Raw genomic sequence first — 23888 nt, forward strand, 5'->3', positions numbered from 1 at the left:
TAGACCTTGTACGAAGAAGAATCAGTTGACAGCAACCGAACTTTATGGTCACCCGTTAATACATGTGACGCCTGTTGTTCAGAGGCTATCATCACGACCGTCAATGCTGGCGCAAGTTATTGGCACATTGCTTCGGTGCTACCGCGCCTACATTGATGGCGAGTCCTTTTCGATGGAGAGAGGAAGCTTACCCTAATTATTACACTACTTCAAGTAACTCATCATGGCAATCCAACCAATGGAAAACAATTCCAGTCAGTACCTATGCTACCGTCCCTCCCTCGAGGGCTTTTCAAAGGGCAATACAAAAAATCGAGTTTAACTTCATGAAGACAAACGCGAACCTCACCCATCGAGTTCAAGCAACATAGGAGGATAAAGAGAATTCAACTTGGCAAAAAAGTACTACACGGCGCACGAGGAAACAGCACCCGTGTGCCGACGGCTTGCATGCAACCGATCGCAAGGCAGATGTTAACAGCCCGAAATCCCCTCGACGCCTCCAAGAGCCCTGCATTAGCAGGAGGACCCGAAAGAAACCAGGAGCTGTACACCAGTCAAGACTTGCCAGCAACTATCCAGAAAGACGTAGACAAAAGACCAGGAAAACAGGTACAGTTTCATAATAAGCATTAACCGAGACGTATTCACAAGCGAGAGGTACTAGTAGACGGACATGGAGGTGTGGATAATGCCAATGCTGACAAGGCAATAATGAGTGCTTTCTTAAAACGTGGACGGGATTGATAGGTCCGATGAAAGACTTTACAAACGTGGTCGCGTGATTTCCCACATTCCTTTTCAGCCTCTGAAACGGCCACGCATACCGTTCCGACCACCGAAACGGTTGCCATTGAAGTCACCGCCACCACTTCTCACTGGCACGTCCACATACATCGAATTGGTGCGACTGTAGCGATTATAGTTGTCACGGGTGTTGAAGCCACCGGCAGTGGCGTTAACACGCTCCGCCTGAGCACGGATCAGGGCGCGCGCCTGCTGAAGGTACTGCTGGTAGCGTGTCGAGGACATTGCACTCATGTTCGTCTGCGCTCCTACAATTTGTCCACCGCCACGACGGCGAATGCCGAAACCTGAAAAGAAAGTGAAAAGGAGAATAAGCGACAGGGCCACGACAGCCACCAACAGCCAATGAATCAAGTACTTACGCTGAGTATCAACTCTGGTGACGCGGCGCTGTCTACCAATGACGTTGAGGGATGAATTCTGACGGAAGGAACGTTGAGAGCCGATGCCAAATGTGTTACTACTATTGTTGTTACGAGATAAACGTTGAATAGTATCAGATCTCTGCAGCCTCTGCTGTCTTTGCACATGACGTTGGGGCCGGACACCCAGACGGCTCAATGCGCCTGGAACGCCACGACTGCGACGTTGACGCTGGAAGATCTGACGATTCACTGCCATGATTCTTTGCCGAACTGCCAAATTGCGGCTTATTGCACGGTTATTCCTTGCTGCAGCTGGACCAGCGGCTGTAAACACACATGAGGTTACGAGAAAATTGCAAGTGTTCAGAACGAACAGCCAGTAGCGGCAGATATGTGTCTCGGAGCGCAGAAGAGGCAGGTGTTTACTCCTAATCACACTGTTGGGGGTCGGAAAAAAGACCAACGAGGACAAGTGATTCGCCGCTGCAAGGCCTTGAACTCATTTTAAATAGAGCAAATTTATGAACTTGTAGAAGTAGATGGGGGCCGACCACACGGAATCCCGCAATGCAGTTCAACCATCCAAGCAACGATTGGTCACAAATTTTGCAGCATTAGCATCTTTCCCGGCCATTTAAATATTCCTTTTTAATGGGAGCAAACTAAAGCTAGCATGACGTCAGTAGGAGTCGAAAAAAATCTACTCCCGTAAGCATACTCAGCTTGAGAGCTGAATCTTTTTTGGAATCGAGGAAACATGCAGTTCTCGAGCAGCTGCGGTAGACGCAGACTGTCCCGTTTGGAGGTAAGAATTACATAGTTCAATTGCGTTTCCTCTTCGTTATGATTCAGAATCGTTGAATGCAAAGCGACCTCAAGTTGTACATTGGCATGTCTTGATATTTTTTCACCCGAAGGGAAGCCAGAATGATGGCGACAGAGATTCACCGAGAAGACAATTCTCCACACCCACGATCGTGCATAGCTCCAAGACGTTGAGTGAAGTAAATTTATGAACACCTGGACGCAAGACATAAATGGAGCAATATAAGGCATTTCGATCATCCACACAAGCTCTTTCGTTAACCGCTCCTTTTCTATGCCTGTTGATGAAACGTGCTCCTTAGAACCCAGCTAATGTAATTTGGCGGCCAAAACTGAGCAACAACAGCGGCGGTCCTTCGGTCTTGTAAGCGATACGACGCCACCGAGAAAGCAGCAGACACGATCGTGCGTACTGGCCAGAATGGAGCCAGTAACTCACGATATAACTACAACAAGCCAACAATCAACCCCAGCGAACCTCCTGCTCCATTGACCACATTCTGTCTGCGAAAGACATAAAAACACGCACAGGAGAATTAGAGCAGCAGCGCATACAGTAGCATGAAAATCAACCGAACTGGAGGCACTACCACTCGATGAGTTACTTACCACCGATGCGACGATTACTTTGAGCAACAGTATTAGCAGGCGAGACCAGTGCAGCTGCGTCTGCTGCTACCCTTGCCGCGATGGCAGCGGTTCGTCTAGCGCGCTGGAAAATCGCTCGAGCCGCGGTAACCCGACGCGATTTCATGGGCTTCACGAGAGAGGACCGAATCAAACCCGCCCTCTTCACGGCCAATGAACGAGCCTTAACGGATGGCTTTGACCCACTTGCCTTCTTGGCTCTTCTATTAAGCTTAATTATTTCATCTAAAGGGAAACCCGTATGGCAATCAGGTGAAAAAAGGCCAGAAATGCACAAAAACCCAAAAAAGATGTACAGGCTACACAAACACGCACAAGTGCCCACAAAAAGCAGTACTATTTTATTAAAATAATGAACGAAAACTACCCAAACTCATATCAATCATGCTGTTGGACTCCATGTTCACCCACAGGACTACACGCACGGCAAAATGGAGGCAGGCCTATGAAGAGGAAGTATACGTGGCGAGGCCACGTTGATTGGGTATAGCTGACCAATGAAGACTCGGTATTTGAGAGTTAATTAGTCGCATAAACCTAGCAAGAACAACGAAGGAATGAAATAAAACAAATCCAGTAAATAGAAAAATGCATCCAGGATATAAAACGGGCTTGAATAGAGCATTAAAAATTGCCGTTTGGCTAATAGAGTTTTTCTTCAATTTTCTTCACACTTTGGCAAAATGCAAAGCTGTTGCGAATACTCATACGGTCCATTACTTTAACTGGAAATATGGTTCTTAAAATGCAAATACTTAACCTTGACTAGCAGATGCATGTTACCTTCTTTGTTCCTGTCATTTCACACTAAGAATGGGACTGGAATACTGCATTTCTTTTGTCACCATTTCGCCCTCTTCCACCTTCATTCAAATTCTGTGCAAAATATTGACTTCAAGAACTAAGCAAAAGCGCCGTCTCAACTTCTGCTATCATCTACCCCATTCGTTGCCTTAGTGTAGTTTTCTGCCATTGATTGCTAGATATCGCGAATACACTGTAACATTTGTACCCAACTTCTTATTTGTTAAAAAAAACCCTGCCGACTAATCGGTTAGGTCCAATGCAACTGTTTCGATGGATGTATTTGAACTCAGTTCTTAAATGATAATGGACAAAAAGGATTAGTAGTAAGTCATTTTCTTTATCCTTGTTATCAGCATCCAGCCTAGCAATAACGTGGCTGAAGTTTACGCAGCACATTTGCGCTCTGACGGGCCAATTCAATTGCCGACATGCCTGCATAGGTGGCGCCAGGAGTTCTTGAAAAGAAGAGACTTGAGTCCATGGTTGGTGTCGAAACTACACTGCCTGCATCCTCCTGAAGAACAGTGGATTCACTTGGAATGAAACAGAAGACCTACAAATATGGAAGAGAAACTTGTCACCGTAATTTCATTGGTTGAAAAACCACTCAATCCGTAATTTCAAGACCTACTTGATCATCAGTGCACATTTTAAGGACTTTAGGTGGGTTTGTGATAACCACACGAAAACCTCGACGATCTAGACGGTAAATTCCAAGGCAGAGGATTCTCCAACACATCAGGGCATGTATAAATACGTCTTTGTAACGAAGAACCCGCTAAAGACGTAAAAAGAGCCTATTGTTAAATCACCTATGGGGCTTTTCCCATTGCATTTGTGTTGCAAGCCACTCGAAATTTCTTATCTCCACGAGTAACTCGATCATTATATTAGTGACAGCCCTGGTGCATCCACCCCAGGGTGGTTTACAGCAGAAGGCCTACCGAATCACTGTCGATTTTTACTGCCCCGGTTTTGAGGTGTGCCTTACGGTCGGAGAGGAAAATTAATTTCTCCCATAAAAAATGTTTATTGTAGAACTTTGTCAAGACTAGATAATCATATGGCAAAAATATTTCCTTAGATATGGATTCGGATGCAATGCATACTATCATGAATAAAATAGGGAACATTCTCACCACCATCCTCTGTCTCAGTTTTTCTATACCTTGGTTATAAAGCTGCCCTCTAAACTAGCGTGCTTTAAGTCACCATCGGGAGTAGCCGAGACACTACCTTGCCAGGACGGGTGAAAAGTGTTCCAAAGGGAATCTCACACATATTGAGTAAAGCCACTCGAACGCCAGTTGCCTTCTGGGAGGCATTCCTTTGCCCACGTTGTAGTCCTATAGAGAAAAATTGTATTTGAATTAGGGGGTGGGTGCTCAAAAAAAAACCACAACATACCATTTCGAAGTAGGCTGGCTGATTCCAATTCCTCAACAGCTATGCCAAAGAGTAGGACTCGTAGGAACTGAAAGACCGACCCACTGAAATACAACTAGGCAACGGAAACAACGTGTTAGTGATTAAGGATTAGCTCTGTTTCTAAAAATAATGCGCAATAAGTCATTCATGAACCAAAGAGGCTATGTCAATGGGACCTATTTTGCGTCGGAACCACCGAAACCAGCCATCTTCCATAATAATCACACACAATTATTAAAGTAATTTCCCGCATGGTTCGATATTTCAATGTTTTTTAACGCGACGTGTAGCATTGATGATGTCATTCGCGTTTCGGCTGTGCTTTTTGGTGATTTGCAGATTAAATAGCCGCAAGAAATTCATTTAAGTACTTCCTTTGTTAAAAAATATGAAGTCTTTTGCGTAATGAAGCGCAAGCCTTCTGAGAACTCGCCTCTTATCAGGTTCTGTCGTTTTCGAATGATCCAGTCCTAATCACTTTTGTCCTTAACTCAGGGCTGTTTCTAAACTTCCTTTTTGCATGTGAGTATGTGACTGCTAAATGTCGACAAAGGTCGCAAATGGTGATTTTGAAGGATTTTTTTAAGTGTATAAGGGAGGTGAGGATGAGGCAGTATCGCTCCTCTTCTCTCGCATAAATCATGCAGTGATGTAAGGTATGAGGTCTTGTGATATCTTGCTGGAATGGTAGCCTCTTCCGATTTTATCCACCAGTCACGACAATTTCTTAAAGAGCAGTCTCCTTTGCATGCTCTCCAGTCGTACCTGACCTGTATCGTGTAGACAGATGACGGCCGTAAATACTTGACTTTGAGCGAGTAAAAACTGAACCGGCATTCCTCCACATACACATGCACACGCAAAGAAAGCATAATCTTCTAAAGGGATTGGTTAGGAATGACCAGTGCTAAGTTGGCCCGCCTGATAAATGTTGGAACAGAAAGCTCTGTCCTACCCTTAGTAAATCAGCAAACAATCCAGTATGCATAGTCCCCTCTGGAACGATTGAAGGAGTGAAGAGCAAATTTGTGACATTTGAAATCAACTACCGTCTCTTGAGGGATTTGGCATCACTCTGCTAAGCTTCCATCATGACTTCACCGGTTGACGCGTCAATGCTGGTACATAACTTTTCATAAAGTATTAGGGCTCACCAAAGCGTGTTGCATCCACATTCGGGTAGTCTTTCGCAAGAATCAAACGACCAAACCTTCTCCAAAAGTCATACGAGGCGATTACTCAACTTTGGGCGGGCTCAAAAGCCATCAAGTTTAGAGGATATTTTAAACTATGAGACTCCAAAATGGAAAATAGTAGAGGCAAAATAAAGAGGTCAAATAATTTACTGATGCAAGCTAGTATTTCAGGAGTCCCTACACGTTCGAAACTGTTTCCTCAAACAGGATAAAGAACCGCATTAGCTTTTTAGCCACCCAATATTTGGCATCTTTAAACCTCTCAAAACTTACTGAACTGATAGAACTATAAAGAAGGGTATTGCTAAAGATAATTCCTCTGGCAAAGGCCTCTTGAAATCGTATTGGCAATTTGAAATCGAGTTTGTGCGACTCTGCTGAACTGAAGTGATGTGCGTTCTGTTCATAGTCTGGACATGAAAAACAGAAGTACATCAATCAATCGATCAGTTGACAACTCAACCAATCAGTCAGTCAGTCAATCAACTGATAATTCAATTGATGAGAAGATTGTTTAGAGATACTCCAGAACCTACGAAGCTCGGTTGCCATGTGAATGTATCTAGGCGACTGTTCAATCAGCGATCGAATTGTCATAGCACAGAAGAGTGTATTCTTGTCTCTTAGACAGTGATCCTCTTCACTTTCTCTGATAGCTTCACCGAGGATTGTGCAAGCTGTGCAGTGCTTCAATCGAACTGCATTTAGATCGTTCAAGCTGCAGGGATTACCCTAAAATTTGAGTAGAAGAAAAGGCAAAGTTGATGGTGGGAAGGAAAAGTTCAAAGATTGATTGGTGAGTAAATGAACCAGTCACATACTTGGACAAGAAAGACATTGGGAATGTTCTTGATGCTTGTCCATTCCTCCGCCTTGATGGCTGAGGTGTTACCCAATATGACAATATCCCGCACCTCCATCCAGTGAAAACGCAGAGGGAAGACAAAACTCCTTAGGTTCAACGACTGGTCTGCCAAAGGTTCAACCATGCAGAGGAGATAGTGGTCTCTAAATTGGTATTTTATTGCCTCGGCTGGTGTCTGAAATTTTGTTGTAATGGAAGGAATTTAATATTTGCGAGTGATCCGAAATGGATAATGAGCAAAAATTAATCTAAAACGGTGTGGCCAGATAAAATTCTGCAATTGGTGTGAGTCTAGTCGCCATCTTCGTGCCACAGATGTTCTGCATCCAGACTCCCCTGTACTTTAACACCTCCCAAATGCAATAGGTTGCTAAATTTGTGGCAACATTAAGTGAATTCAGTCCAACTATACAGCAGTTCAGATTCTGGTGTCCGAGTGACACAACTGCTCACGGTAGAAGGAAAATTTTTCTACTGGATGACTAAATAGACAAAGGGACGCTACGAAAGAATTATCGAAACGATTAAATTTCCGATTTCCTATAGTGACCACTGAGGACGTTAGGCTAGGCTTGAAAGACTCGATTCAACCTTACATCATGGATGACTTTCAAAACCTCTACAAGCTTACCAACTTGATTCTTTCAATTGGCATATCTGGTATCCAATGGAAACATCCCGTCGAATCCACGTATTTTGGCACATAGGGTTTATGCGGCAGTGGAATGTAGTCTGCAAGGTTTAGCAGCAATGACTGCTGCCGAGAGCATCCTTGAGTAAGCACCCCACTTCTTGGACTTGCTGATGTCGGAATCGGACCAATCGTGAAGCGGGAAAACCCCTCTACTTTTGAATGTTTTAACTTTCCAGCCGCTACTGTAGCCTGCTCTGGCAGTAAATCGCATTCGGATGGGCTGAGGTCCCCACTGGCTGAACGCGAAACTTGACCTTGAGCTGTGTCCTCAGTTTCGATTAGGAGAGGATCGGAAAGGACTTCTCTGCAGTGTGGAGGATATTTGATCATTCCCCCGATCAAACAAAACTCTATACACATTGTGATTAAAGGGACGGAAAGATATTCAAATCGAAGATCACTTGATTTATTTTTAGACCAACTTTCGCTTTACAACATCAATTAGGCAGAGGGTGGGCAAATTAATTTCTACTGTTTTGGCGGGTTTATTAAATTTGGGTGTGGCGTTAGCACCATATTTTACTAACGAAACTAGCATTTCTCTGCACTCTGAACTTCAACTTTAGCAAATATCCTACAAATTCGTCGCTTCTTCGCCTTAATTTTTATAAAATTTAGCATTAGGCTGACAGATTATGCATAAAAGGTAAACTAGAAAAGATATAAATTACCTCCAACTCACCCATACTCAGGAACCTGAAATTCCGATTCGTCATCGCTGATGGCGCGTTCTCTTTCTTAAAAAAAAAAGATGGAAATTTAATTTGTGAAAAGAAATGAAAAGTCATTGCAAAACCTTGTTAATATCCCTTTTTTGTGGACCATGTGGTGCATTTTAGCCAGACGTAGAACTTAATCGTCACTCAGTAAATCACGTTGACACTATTCATAACTAGCATTCGATTTGACAAATAGTACCTTTTGTATTTCTAACTAACGTCTTGTTACAGAGGAGTTTAGACCCAACCGAGACCTGTAGTTTGAAGGACATAAGAAAGGATACTATGTGGCGGTTCTCGCAGTGACAGCTGACAGTGAGGACTATCACTGATGCCGAGAGCTGGCGCAATAGTTGGAGTGATTGCGTGGAGCAGTAAGTGGAAAGCAGTGGTGTAACATCCATAGATGCACGTATCTGTACGGAGGATTCTCGATCCAGTAGGATATTGGAACACTCATCTGGACAGCGCATAAAATTAAAAAGCAGTCGCACCTCCTCACTCCTACCGCAGTAAATCCCAACTATCTAAAGTCATTCCTGTGGAACTCCAGGGAGGAGAATGCCTTCCTATTCCTGGATAATCGTCAGAGGAGTGAGGAAATATTCCGTGCAAACTATGAATATGGCACAGGCGTTGACTGATTCAAGAAGTCAACAATCATAGGGCGATCGTTTCAAGATAGATTTTACTTCTAAGCAACAGAAATGAGTAGAATGCTGCGTTGAGTTGAAGGCGTATTTTACTAAAGGACCGGGGTTTTCTAGATCGCGTTGCCATGCCTTATAAAAATATACATTCGCCAGAGGAGAGGGTCTCTTGCTCCCAGAACTCCAAAGCTCAGGTGTGAATGGAACCCCTCTGCTGTAGAGGAGGCCAAGGCCTTCTAATTGTAAAATTTATATTTGGAGAAAAAAAGGCGTTGGCTTAAACGGGGTTCAAGTTGTATGAAGTGAACCGAGTGTTTTCAAAAGTTTCTTACGCCTGTCATGTAAAATGGGCTCAGATGTTAAATTTTCCTGATAGCACAGTAAGAACTAAATTTGCCGATTCACTAATGAGTAAAGAATTTAAAATTTTGCGCTTGAAACATCAGTCAAGTACGTCTACCAAAAGGTGGAGTAGTGCATGAGCACTTGAAATTCAGAGTCTTTCCCCGAAATTTATTCCTATACCAAGGAACTACAAAGTGCTTAATAGGTAAAACGTAAATTCTGCGTAGTTCAGGATTACCTTTCTTCAGACCCGCCGCTTGAATGTAGAACTGAAGTCGTGTAGGACACTGGCATAGACGGTCAGTTTCGTGGCCTCGGCATTTGGTGCAATAATTGCGCATTCTGCGGCGTAACACAGGAAACTGATTAAAAAAGAGCCCCCTTCAACCAAAACCTATCAACAGGTCAAAAGGCAGAAGAGAGGGAACCTACCGACTAACCACAGTAGAATTTGTTGCGATAACAATGGCTTTTGTTGTCAAAGTGTTAACTTTGAGGTCTTTATAACCGGCTGGATTGATAATGACACTCGGTTTGTCCGGTTCCGTACGACAGAGGGCGCAGATAACAATGTTCCATTTTTCGTAGGCAAATCTTGTTTTATCCCCGATGAGTGCATTTGAAAATAAAAAATTGACTTTTTAAACATGTTCATGCGAGTGTAAGTTAATTCCTTCCATCAATTTCCCTGCTTAGCGTTTTATTTAGACCCACCTGTAAATTGACCTGTAATAGGTCCATTTAAAATGCCGGCGCACAAATTGGACCTCTTCTGTTAGTAACTATGGTTTTTCCACGCTGAAAAGTGGCCTATTACTCACACCTGACGCCTCGTTTAGCTGTTTGTTTAATTATACAGGCTCCTCAGTCCCCCCGATTCGCACTTCCGCTGTTCGACATGGACCTCAAAACTGTCTATGGTCTTGCATCTATTGCACATTATTGACAATATATCTTCCTCCCTACCAGTTATAACTTAGCACCCTCTCGAGAGAGACTCGGAGCGCCACCTGAGTTTATTAGGGTTTATGATTGATAATCTATCTTTTTGTCAGCAATAGACACTCACAGTGTCAACTCCTGAACGCAGAGATTGTGGAATTCATAGCTCAAACTGACATCATAGATCTCCATGGAAACGCCGTACTCATATTCACGACGCCACTTTTCCTTTTGTGTCTGAAAAAGGTTTTTCAAAAGAAATCATTTTAAATATTATTCCTCTTTTAAAAGAATAAAAAATTAATATACAGGTAAGGTCAAGGTCACTCCCAAGAAATCAATGAAAGCAACTTGGTGATACGTGAACCGATCAAATTCTAAACCGGTATTTAACTCATATAAAGTAAATAAAACTAATTTTTCGCTTTTTTGCATCCTGACCTGTTTCCCAACATTTTTGATACGATGGCCATTAAGAAGATTGAGGATGATTGTGGAGAATCCAGGTGCAATACAATTTAGCGACATTAAACCCAACTTCAGCTCGTCCATACAGATCACCATGTCTTTGGTACGACACGTCCATCGGGGAAAATTGTAGAGGAGGCACTAGAGTCAACAGGAAGAACTGCTTAAATAGAAAGTATCAGGGGGCATTTGTTGGTATTCCAGACAATCTGCACTTTGCAAAACTTTTATTTCACACCCGTGGGACAAAAATATCTGTCATTCTGGCCGTATTACGAGGCCTCTTTAGTGGTTCTAAGCTTGATTCCCAGCTTTTGCTGGATCCACTATAACTAAAAACTGGAAAAGACCCTCCAGTCTATCCTAGAATTATTTTCGCTAATCACTCGCGAATAAATATTATCAATTGTTTATCTTTTGAAGCCGGAGTGTCATCAACAGAACCCCGGGTAAACAAATGTGTGGTCGTAGGATGGATACAGCAACACAAATCCAGACATTAGGGTTTCTAGGGTAGAAGTAACTTACTTGAGAAAATGTCTCGAGAACTTCTGCCTCTCCACGGTGGAAAATTCTTGAATAACTAGTTATAGTGCCATCAAACATGTCCATAAAACAAACTTAAGGCTCGTTCCTTTTTACTGGTTAAGGGTGTCATGGTGACAAATTAAAAGCACTTTTTTTTCCGTTTCACCAGCCTTTTACGGACTTTATAGAGTCATTCTTGCTTTGGAGGATATTTAAAGCTTGACGCTTTGGATTCTGCTGCATCACTATGCCATCCAACAGTTATTCATACTTCCTTCAAACAGAATAATGGGAAATGCTTCTTTCCTAATAGCCGCCTTCTTCCACATCTGCTAGTCAAATGCCACAGCTTTGACCTCAAGGCAGTGGACACTTAAGGCGTTTGGAGGGGTTATAGGCAAACAGTTCAATGCATAGTTTCCAACCCGCCTCCCCCAAATATCAAAGCTTTGTCAATATCAAGAACGGTATGGTAAACATCTTTTTAAGGTACCATGAGATTTTTCTCTCCATTTTTGTTTAATCGAGAAGGAAGTTTTCACCGATGTAAATTTAATTCGGTGGCTTTGTTTTTCCCTTCTGACGTCGTCTTCAAGTTTAAGGCGAGTCGAAAAGTTTTTGTGGAAGGTTAAACGCATATACAAAGCATTATAAATTGTTTTATTTTGTCTAGAAAAATCAGATTAGAGAAAAAAGGCAAAATTTTATTGCGCATTTTTGAATCCATTTCTACCTCACGTTTATTTCCCACTCACATTTGATCCTTTAATCACAGAAAGAGGTAAAATATCATCCTAGGGGGTATGAAAGACAAAAATAAGGTAGTACATCTTTTTATTCTCTTCTCTCCCTCTCTTTCTTATACTCTAAAATGTAAATCTCCCCGTAATTACTCTGTGAGGTGGGATAAGTCCTCGCGATAATTCGGACGAATAGGACACTTTCCGACTGATTCAACAGTCTGAACTGTTTCTCAGGAAGAAATTACTCTTGTATAACTTTGAGTCGGACCGTGTTGCTTAAGTAAACTTTGTTCCTGAGAGATTGGCCTCCAATAGGTGAGCGATTCCTGGTGAATGATTGCGTCATCCACGGTCCACCACACACTCAGACTGGCGCCTTATTAGTGGATGTTTCATAAATGTGGACCACTGTAGGAAGGACCAATGAAATGTTTGCTCACCTAACGAATTTTCCCCATCAAAAGTCTTTCATTCAACAGGTCTGCATACAATCCACAATGGATGATCCTTTGATTTGACCCACAGCGAAGGCGACGTACTTTGAATGCTGCTGTCATCCCTCGATAACTTTTTCTTTTCCTGTTTTATCAAGCCTGTTAGACGTGGCCAAAAGCTGTTTAACCAACGTGACATTTGCGACACCTACTACTCTGTCATCAGAAAAAGAAAGTCAATCTCACACTGTTGCGTCTATGATACCTTGTCCATCGTCAAAAACAGGTTGTTGATTTACATCATTTCTGGCCGACACACATTTTTTGTATCGCAACCCTAGCTAATATTCTAGATCCAATTAAACGAGAAAGAGAGGGCAACAAGGAAAGTTGATGATAAAACCGATGCCTTTAAATGCAGAAGGCATTCGACAACTCCATATAGATTACATCCAGCCATTTAAACTAGCAACACCAGAAACTTCCGTTGTTTCATCTACCTCTTGTTTACCGTAACTAAGTAAGATTTCCCTTTTTACAGGAGTATTTAATTGTGTGAATTCCTTGGCCTAAGCGACGTTTACGATTATTTTATTGGAACGCAAATTTTTCTTGGCCCACCTGCACATCACTGAAAACTCGTCTTCCATGCTAGCCTCAGAAATGGCATAAGGGAACACATTGTTGGTAGTGGAAAACACGTCCGATTCAAATGAACAGAAACCATCAAATCAGTGCTAAGTACTACATTCAAATGTCATGAGAGAAGAGAAATGCTGTAGTCGGCTTAGTACACTAAAAACCATACCGATGGCTCTTCAAAGTCTATTGGGATTCGCTCTAATCTAGCTTTCTACAAGAAGGCAAGATTTTGCTTCTCACACAACCATTAGGGTGCCTATTTTAAGATACGCGATTCTGGTGACAAATCGCGATATGCTCATTGGGTTTCTAGCAGGTAAATGATAAAATCGGCATATGAGAAGTGATAAGAAGGAACGGATGCTTAAAATAGGCTTGACGAAGATCCTCCGAAGCGTGCCTCATCAAATGAATAAAAATTCGCATATAGCTGTTTATTTTGAAGAATTGCCCGCCTCAGAACAGCACTACAAACTTAATGAATCGCCAGGGTGTAGTTCACAAGGAGAGCGAAAGCTATGAAAATCCATCGAAATCTACAAATTGCACTGCCGGTAGTGGGTCCAAACTTCTTTTCTGCTCTGACAGAAAATCAACCCGATTAAGATGTACCGACTATATCCAGGTGGGTGGAACCCAATAAGAAATCATTCTTCAGGAGTGATTCAAGGCGCTGCAGTCATAGGCGCACTGACTAACCTTATTTTTGAAGTGGTGCAACTGCACGAGGACACGAATACGTTCGCTGTGTGCCTTCAGCGAGATAGCCTGCATGATGTTACCACCATCTTCGTCTACACTTCTGTTCGAGTTTGGCTTGGCAAGGACTAACGCACCCTGGGAACTGCGGAAGCAAATGCGAGCCAGGTCCTGCGGATCTGCTGGTGTACCCTGGTAGTACTTCACCCAGGCGTTGTATTTTGTCAGAATGGCGCGCATTGCTAGGTCTATAGGGGATCTGTGTGAATATAAAGAGGGCAAAAACAGGGTCCAAATAGAAAAGGTCTAAAACGATCGTACTAATATATTGAAGCCTGCGTTGCTGTTTCCTAGTTCCAAATTTTTTGTCCTTTTCCTTCTTCCCCAACGTTTGAGAAAACTTATTAGCTAGCCGTCACTGAGCTCCTCCTCTCCCCTAATTGATAAGTATTCACAAGGTGCCCCTCAAAGCGTGCTAATATGCTAAATAAGGCCGTAAAGGATTTGAGCACTATAAATTCTCAATAATGGGACCAACCCAGAACTCACACTTTATTTAAAAGAGGTCTTCACATCTCGATGATGAACCCCAGTTATGCTGGAATTAATTTATATTCACATGGACAATATGTGGAAAGTTCACAAGACCTTTGGGTACTTGATGCTTGGTTAGGAAAGTGATAGAGGTAAAGACGAGTGTCTGATGATTTACGAAAGATGAATAGAGTGGATAAAATAGTCCTTAACTGTATCTAGGTTTTAAAGTTGAGGAAAATTATTCGATAAATGAAAAGGGATAAAATTTTTGGCGCTCTCACCTACATTTAAAGGCATTCACATCACATAACCAAGAAACTTCTTAAGTAACCAATCAACTTTTGAAATACCACTGTCTCTACACCTTTTTATTTAACCTTCTTCAATGGATCCAAGCAGGTGTTGGATTCAGACAAGTAGCTGCGATTTAAATTAGCTTTCAAGGGAGTTCGCCAAGTTATCCATTGAAAATTCTAATAAGTCCGTAGAATTACTTAAAGTCAGAGTAACCATAGACATATGCAAACCCCACGAGACGAAGGGTAACAGCACTCTACCAGTAAATTGAGAGATTTAATGGGAGAAACTTACACACGAAGAATCACCATATTGACGAGACTATGACGGGACGCGTGTTCGATATGGAAGAATCCGCGAAGAACTGCGCTGAGGCTGATGTTGTTGAAGTGGCCACACACCACCACGTGTCTAAAAGGTCAGATGCAAATTCGTCTTGTACGGTATCAATAATTTAGCAAACAATACTTAATTCCAAGTAAGGATTGTTATTAATAATCTTTACGACTAATAACCTTTTCAAACACTTTTGTCTCTAGAATTGAACAATTAGACTCTGGCCACCTCTACTTCTCATCCACTACTTTCTCCATCACCCACACAATTTTTCCGTTTTACTCTGCTTGCATGTGATCATTCCAAGGAAGGAGAATGACAGCGTTATGGCGAAATGCCACAAAAGAGCTACAAAGTATGAGGATTGGCGTAAGGAGGTGTCGGTATCTTCCTTCCTGCCTCTTTCCACGAATTTTTACGGGAAAGTTAATTTCATTACTGCGTCGGTTTATTCATTTATAACGGCCGAGGGGGGTGGCCCTCCGTTTTGACCAGGCGCACCAATTACAGATGAAGCTTAAAGTGCCAATGATGACACTTGCCGCTTTTCAATACATACACTGGCAAGGTTGAGAAAATCAAGCATTTCCAATAATCGTGACTAGCCCTTCGGGGAATTTATTGCCCACCACCAATCCTGTAACATCTTTGCGAAGACTTTTGACAACGCCTTGATGGCAGGAGCAATCGAGCTTAATCCAGAAGAGCATCATTTTTGGTGTAAATCACATTTAAATATAATAGAAATGGTGGTCTGTTTATGTGTGAATCTGTGATAATTGGGAAGAGAAGGACCAGCGAAGTCATGTCCATCTCTTCAGTGAACAGCGATGGGCCAAAGCTAGGACCACTTCAAAGACTTAAGAGCATCTTTTCAAATTAAAGAGAGGTGGCTAAATCCTTTCCTTCGTGTTGAGAGGGATCGGGATGAACCAAAATTAACAAATCACGGAAGCTCTCTGGTAGTAAAATCCACTAAGGGAGCACACTAACATTGACGAGATGTCTCACTGATATTAGGGCCGGGTTGGTTCCTATTTTTATCAAAAACCATTGGACTACCCTAATTTCCTTCGTAGGGACGATCTTTAAAAGAGATTATCTATACAGAAGATAATAAGGTGCGATGTATATCTGAGTTGAAGCGGCAGTATGGTATGATGTTTATATGCATCTATCAAATTTCTGGACATTTACAGTAGACATTTACCAAGACTTTCACATGGTATCACTTCTTCAGGGACGACCAACCTGTCAGCCGATCCACAAATCATAAACCAACATGTTCAAGGAATAGGCGTGACTTAAACCATCTTCAGCGACAAATCACACTTGCAGTGGTAGTTATACTTATAAAATCCTTTCTTTAATTTTTACAAAAAAAGTGTAAAATATTTTTGAAAATACAAAATTGGATGAAAAAAGTAGCAAAGATGCATAGAGTCGTCAAAACGCACTGATGTCCAGCAAGAGCCTGGTACGAATCGGAGGGAGCACCTCGTGCCGAAACTTTGCGAAAGATTTCCGGCACAAAGACGGCAAAGATACCCTAGCAGAGATGAAAAAAAATAGTCGCTTTTGTACAAAAATTATCGCGGGTCACTTTTCAAGGGTTGTGTTTAAGTGACAAGAAGATTTTGGCATTGAGAGTGGAGAAGAAGGGGGTAGGTTGAGGGTTAAATATTTTTAGGTTATATAAATTGCATGATTTATACGCAAGTGTTTAAAGAATTAGGTGACCAAGGTAGCTCATGTATTTGTTGGTACCACTTCCTACAGTGGACTGACGTAAAGACTGTCTTGTCTATACGCATTATTGAGCAGTGACATGCGTCATTGTCGGTCCATTTTTTCTAATCCTGGATCAACAAACTATAAAATGCCGACTAAACAAAATGCATTTGATTTAAACCTGTCTCCATGACTTGGAGAAACTAGGGTGGCAGAACTACACACTCCCCAAAAATTGTGGAAGATGCAACACGATCAAGGTGACACTCCTTTTGACACGCTGCTTCGAGATTAAGTGGGTCAAGATCAACCTTCAGTCATGCTTAAAGAGGGTGATAAGGCAATTTGTTCATGCCTACATGGTCTGATTACCACTGCCCTTGTCCTATATAAACAAGTGGCATTGGTATTCAAAATCCATCGTCTTTGCTGTAGGCCGTCCACTTTGGATTGCTTACAGACCTGTTTAAAGATTGGTCTTTGATGAGAAGCGTTATTTAAGCAAAAGAACACATCGCTGGTCATTCATCCATTGATCCACATTTCTAAGGCATCGGCTTCTGAGGCACAAGGTTGAGTGTGTAGTTGACTGTAGGCGCAAAGATTCACCACAAACTGTTCACTTGATAAAGGACAACCTATTAAGGTCGCGATTTTGTTTATGCAACATGAACTGAGGGCAACATTATTCTCAAAACAGTCCAGAATGTTGAATCAGTCCGAAGAATGCTCTATTCCTACTAGTCATATCTCATACCAATGCCTTACTTGGTTGTGGGGAGATTTGTTTTTCCAGAAAGGTGGAAGGGAGGGAAGATGGGGGGAGAAGAAGGAAGATGCTGACACCTCCCCATTCCCATCCTAATATATTGTATCATCTTTGTAGTATTTCCCCATTAAGTGATCACATGCAAGCAGAGAAGGATAGATAGGATGGTGAAAAAGAAAAGGATGGATTAGAAGTGAAGGAGACCAGAGTCGGAGTACTTACTTCTCGAAACAAGATGTCTGAAAAGGGCAGATGCTACAATTTCGATATAAATCTTTTTAAGTTTTGTCGGTTTTTCTTATAGCAGACCGTTTGAACTTATATTACGCCTTAGTTAAGCATATAATGCTCTTGATCCTAGAACTCACCATGGCAACAGGAATGAAGACGCAGATATAAAGTCTTCCGAGCATCGTAACTGGATAGAAGTCACCAAATCCAACCGTAGACATGGTAACTAGAAGGAAGTAACAACAGTCGAGGTAATTCCATTGTAAGGCTTTGTGATCCTCCTCCCAGAAATCGCCAAGATGAATGATCTGAGCGAAAAGAGGTAGAAAAGCAATCCAAGTGATGATGCAGGGAAACTACACGGACAGATATAAACAAGGGCGCTTTGTTGATTGCTGCATAAGTGAATGTCTACTGAACGCATAAACAACTAGGTAAAAGTGTCACCTTGTTTTTCTCCCGACAACCAATCGATAAGCTTTTTATTTATTCCTTTTTTTCCACACCATCCATGGCGGTTTGAATTAAAGATTTTGTTAGAGAGGATAGACTAGACTGCTTCATCCATCAAAGATAAGCTATCTTTCGCCGGACCCGCTATGTTTAACAAATTAGAAGTAGTGCAGACTTTCTTCCTTCAGTAAGTCGTTTTCACTTACCAGGTGAATAAGACCACTGCCAACCATCCACATGGCGAACATGATGAAGAAGACGTCGACTGTCTCAATGACGTGGTTTGATGAGAGGATACCCATATAGCTTAGTACCTCACCAAAGTTGAATACATTTAGGGCTCGTAGAAATCCAAGATCTGGCAGGAGGAAAAGCCAACCATAGTCAAGCATTTAGTCTTGATTGATAGGCAGTATGCAATCAGTCAACTCATAAAATACCAACTGAGAGGACATTTGTGACGAGTTTACCTCAGATTTTTAGACGAAATAGTGAAGCCTTATGCCATAAGGAAAAAGTTGTTATCGCGGAGAACTGCAAAATAACAGAGGGATTATTTGATAAGACATTGATAAGTATGCAGCCCTTATTTTAAAGAAAGGGCATCCCTTTCTGTCTGCAGCTTTCCACCTCTTTTCTGCGTTTAAGGTAAACCTTTCTACTTGCCTCTTTGCATCGATCTAGTGTGAATAACTCAGGTTGTGAAGACTCGCAGTGAAAGATTTATCAAAGTTTTGTTTAAATTAACTTCAAACTAGGGCTTTGCCAATGCAGACGATGGGATATTCTAAAACATCGACCGGATATACACCACACACCATCACTAAGGTGGAGGTCTCTCCACAATGTCGATTCATCGAATCACCTACGCTCCTGCCTCGCGATCGTTTATGATTTCTAGAACAGCTCCTTATGCATTAGGATAACCAAAGAAACTACCAAAGAAACAAAAGTGAATACTGATGGCTTTATGTTTAGTCTGTGAAATATGTAGAACGATAAACCTCAACTTGGCGTCTGGACATATCCTTCAGACCCATAGCCTTCAAGCTAAAAGTAAACACACCAGCTTGATGTGCTTCATTGCACGGTAGGGAATTCCTTCCATCTCAATTCCGCTCTCATAAGTTTTTCACTCTTAATAAACTATCAAAATTTCATATCTTTTGAATCTCACCGATCCGTAGATACGTGCTGGAGTCAAAATTCAATCCGACTTTATTTTGACTGTTGAACAATTGTTACACGAGGTAGAGGATTCTACATCGAAACGAGGTCTCATACTTATATGCCAGGTATGTACTGGAGTCAACTTTAAAACGCTTACGCAAATCGGTATTCCTTTGGAGGCTAATAAAAGTGTACACCGATCGGAGCTGATTTAATCATTCCTTGGTACAGCTTAACTCGTGAATGGCGCCAAGTCAAGGCGTTGAGCACAAACAACACAGAATGAAAGCATCTTTAAGCGACACGTTTAATTACGATGTGCCTTAGGCCAAGCCTGAAGTAAAGTTTTATAAATTAGAGATGCAGCAACCTAGCAATGGGATATTCACGTTATTACATCAAAAAGGAATAGTCATGCGGGAAACTTGCAAATACGAAATGGGAAACGACTGCATATTTGTGGAGTCAAAGTGGTGTAAACCGAGGTCGGATCATCAGCTGTAATGACTAACTTGATCATGGAAGATGCGCTTAAGTGAACTCACTGACCGAGATGGTAACGCGGTTGAAAGGCAGCAACGTATGATCCACATATTGTAAGCACATCAACCAACGAGGTTATCTTAAAGAAGAACATGTTTCGGTCTACCGCAGCTCCAAGCTAAAGGAGAAGGAAAAGAAAAAGCTGAAAAGTGCAATTAAATCCACGGAAAGCAAATATATGAGAATGTTGCATCTGCCTTTGACCCCGTGCACCCTTTTGCGACCCCTGACCGTTCCATCGAGGTTATAGAAGATGCTTCAAGATTCCGTAATCGCGTTAAAAAAATGACTTTAGTGTAGGACCGAATGTAAAGATGTGTCCAAATTCGTGAGTAACCTAAGCTGCTCTCCCTGTAGAACTCCCCTCCACTCTCACTCGAGTCGGTAAAAATCGTCCAAACTGTCACCGCCTGGGTATGGAATTATCTTGCTAGAGTTCAAATAAATTTGGCAAGCGTAATTTCAACGTCAAGAACAACGTTCTGTACAAATCGGAATTCATTTATTCTTCAAAGGCCACTGTTTTAGAACTTAGTTTGCTCCACATTACCTCAGTAATACTTTGCCTCCGTTATCATGATATTATGAAATCAAGGAGGCAAGACAGTATAGAACATTTTTGTTTAAACTAATTGTGCCATCAATACGGTGCCATGGACAACGTCATCAAATAGATTTTCGGTCACTAAACATAATCCCGGCGTCTTCATAAATGTCGAACCAACCATCCATCCGGCAGATTGGCGCCGATCATTTTTTACGCAATGAGGGTGTCATCGTTGAGCGTGAGAATTTAACTTAACGTAAGTAAAGTAGGAGGAGTCCTCGAGCCGCCCCTTTTGATGACGCTGACGCCGTAAATAAGCAGTTTTGGTGTGTAAAATGTAGTAAAATGGTGTCGAACCTACCCGAAGTATGAAATAGATCAGGAAGTAGGTGTGAATGGCCAAATCACTCCAATTGAGAATCGACAACCCAGATGTTAGACAGAGACCTTGAACTATCAGTGGTGGACGACCCTCGAGAGCTCTATCAATGAGAAGAGATTTAGCTTTTTGTAGGTTAATTTATAAAAAAGGAAGACTTTTCCGACATTAACTTACTTTATGACATCGGGTTGAGTTTCTATGTTGTAGAGGCTGAATTAGGATAAAAGGCACCGTTAAAAAACGTCGGGATGGGCAAAAAAGTGGTCAGCAGTTATACGGACGTAGATAATACGGGAGAAAAATTAACTTGCATTTCCCATTTTTCATTTCGATAAATATAAGCTTTTTTCGCCTTTTTTCTACCACACCTTTTAAATTCGGAAGTTTTCTTTTATGAAGAGACAATTCGGAAAGGCAAAGAAGACTTACAAGATCGTTCCAATAATGTAGATAATCCAGCTCATCGTGCACAGAAGTACGTAAACTACAAGCTAAAAGGGAAAAACCCAAATAATGTGTAGTGTACGAATTATCTAAAAATTGTTCTACTTCTTTTCTAAGCCAAACCTTAAATAGGAGGGTGATGGACAGCAGAAGGAATAAGTTAGGGGCAAGTCGATTTCCGCACCTTTTGAATTTTGTCGGAACCAATTTGACATGTGACCACTGACTAGTGTCTCTATCTGTCAGAGGGGAAGTTGTTACCATGGCTTAATGTAATTGTTTAGAGATAAAAAAATGGGTTGGGATAGCTCCTAAAAATATTTCGATTGCTAAAGGAAAAAAAAGAATGTTTCTCCAATTCGATCACTTTATCGCAAGACGGCAGTTTCACATGATACTAAGGCTCTTAGAGCAAAAAAACCAAGCTTTGGCCGCCCTCTTCTCCATAGTTTTCATATCTCACCTTTTTGATCCAAATATCCGATCTGCTTTACCTGTAATTGCTACTTGACATGTTTCGACAAAAGGGGAACACTTTTGCCCTTGCTAAGAAGTGTTTTACAACGTTTTCGATGCAAGTGTCATGGGAGAGTTGATTTGACGTTGCAATCTGAGCCAAATGCACCAAATAGGCTTAACTTGAGAACCATCAGCTTGTAGGACAACCAGCAAATTTTTACGAAAATTAAACACAACAATTATTCTTCTTCTAAAAGTCTAAGGCCATGTAATTAATTACTACTTAAAAAGCTATTTTTTCAGGTAGCTTTAATGTGAAATATCAAATCGAGTAAATTTGTGTGCTTAATGCTTTGCCTAACTCGTAAAAAAATGTTTTCTTCGCGTGATCAGGCAATTACAGGTGAAGCAGATCAGACGTTTGAATCGAAAAGGTGAGATATGAAAACTGTGGGGAAGGGGGTGGCCAGGGCTTTGTTTTTGCTCCTAGAGCCTTAGTATCTTATAAAACTGCTATCTTGTGATAAACTGGTTGAATCGGAGAAACCTTTTTTTTCCTTGAGCAATCGCAATTTTTTTGAGCTATCCTAACCTATTTTTTATTTCTATACAGTTAAAATTAATTTATTTGATCGTCTTAGAAGAATGCTACCAACATGGCAACAACTAAGGAGTATTGTGCATATGCCCCTGTAGGAGCCCGAAGGCCAGATAAATAAAGTGGTCTGGAGCCATGCTGAGAGTCAACAGAATCTCAGACGCCAAATTGCCCTTAAATTTCATTTTAAAAAAGAATTCTAATGGATGTTTCAAAAATTCGCTGCGAAAAACTATTCAGCCAAAACCTCAGTCAACAAATTTGTACAAGAAAATTAAATCATACGTTTGTCAGAAGGAGAGATTGGCATAAGACGACAGCCAGGTCGTAATTCAAGGCGCATTTAAACATATAAAAGAATCATGCATTAACCGAGAGGTTAGGCTTAAACGAAGCGACGAATTGTTTATTTGTTAAAAGGCTCTTCGAAGTCAAAGGGCCAAAACCAGAAAAAAAAATAACGACAATGCTGGCTTACCATAAATCGACCAGTTGGATAGGAAACTGAGGTCATTTTTTCACAATAGATGCGTATTTTTAGAGTCAACTGCCCATTTTGTCCTCCTAGGCATCTATTCTGTCTCAAAAGATGTCGTACATTCTTTTTTTGCAACACCTCTTCAACAGTCTTCACGTTTACGCTATTACTCAGTTGGAGGGCAACACCATTGTCTTTCACTTTCTCACCCCCTATTCCCTTTTCGGATTGTTTTATGCGTCTTCCAGGAAACGATTCATCCTCTTCCTCCTCGTCATTCACCGTCTGCTCTGACGGAACCGCAAGTGTGGTTGCTACAATTGTCGATGTGTGGGGCGTTCTCAAGTCATCCAAATCACTCCACTGATTATCATCCACCCAAAAAGCCTGTGATCTCGCAAATGGCTCCTCCTCCATAAAATCCAGTTCCTGGTCATCATCGTCAAAGGAGTTGTGATCGATACCTCGGAAGATGTTGGGGTAGGCAGTACAATGTGGAGTTGGTTCAGGACGAAGTCGTTTGAGGAGGTACTTTCCAAGAATGTAGAGAATGTTAACCGCATATATAGCTGCAGTGAGAGCAAGGGGAAACCACCACTTCAGTTTGGACTCCGGACAGTCGTGAATCCAATGTGGACCCGGTGCCTGTGACGTCATCAGTGTGATCACTAGACTGGGCTCAGTGGCTACCTCCTCTGTGGTCATCGTGCGTTGCAAAGGTGAAGCATCTGTCAACTGTCTGTTACGTGTGCGTGTGCACGACTGTGCGGGTGCGAACGAGCGCTCTTGGTGCTAGTCATACGGGGAGTCATAGGTACACACTGTTTACACCTGTTCAACCATTGGTGAGAGCATTTTAAAAGTAAAAACCTCATATTTTCTTCTTTCCTATATCAGAAAATGGCGCATATGTGAGCTTGGGCCCGTCTATGTCTATCCCATTGTCCTAAATTGCACTGATTCAACATCCTATCTCGCATAAATCTAGACTTCGCTTTGCTGGACACACCAATAAGTCGGGTCCAACTGTGTTCGCGATTCAAACAACTGTTGTACTATCCAGCCATAGTCTTGCTGTGGATAGTGTTTACAGTACTCTCTGTGGTTG

General features: G+C 41.8%; 1 protein-coding gene across 1 annotated transcript; it reads right to left on the bottom strand. All coding sequences in view use genetic code 11, as the record gives it.

The window, feature by feature from the left end:
* Positions 1–801: 801 nt before the first annotated feature.
* On the bottom strand, positions 802–23485 carry EGR_03683 (Calcium-activated potassium channel subunit alpha-1; the record flags this gene model as incomplete). The annotated part of the gene is made up of 28 exons (XM_024492932.1): positions 802–1094; positions 1170–1496; positions 2607–2870; positions 3013–3088; positions 3847–4005; positions 4084–4230; positions 4689–4798; positions 4860–4953; positions 6350–6486; positions 6613–6808; positions 6898–7116; positions 7573–7939; positions 8318–8372; positions 8554–8814; positions 9588–9691; positions 9782–9943; positions 10419–10528; positions 10733–10900; positions 13806–14064; positions 14934–15050; positions 16433–16524; positions 17844–18062; positions 18366–18517; positions 19879–19990; positions 20781–20901; positions 20976–21011; positions 21231–21292; positions 22781–23485. 28 exons carry the CDS (start codon positions 23483–23485, stop codon positions 802–804), a joined length of 5124 nt encoding a protein of 1707 aa, XP_024352589.1.
* Positions 23486–23888: the final 403 nt, after the last annotated feature.

Source organism: Echinococcus granulosus, assembly GCF_000524195.1.
Source record: "Echinococcus granulosus chromosome Unknown EG_S00020, whole genome shotgun sequence".
In the NCBI taxonomy this organism is placed as follows: domain Eukaryota; kingdom Metazoa; phylum Platyhelminthes; class Cestoda; order Cyclophyllidea; family Taeniidae; genus Echinococcus; species Echinococcus granulosus.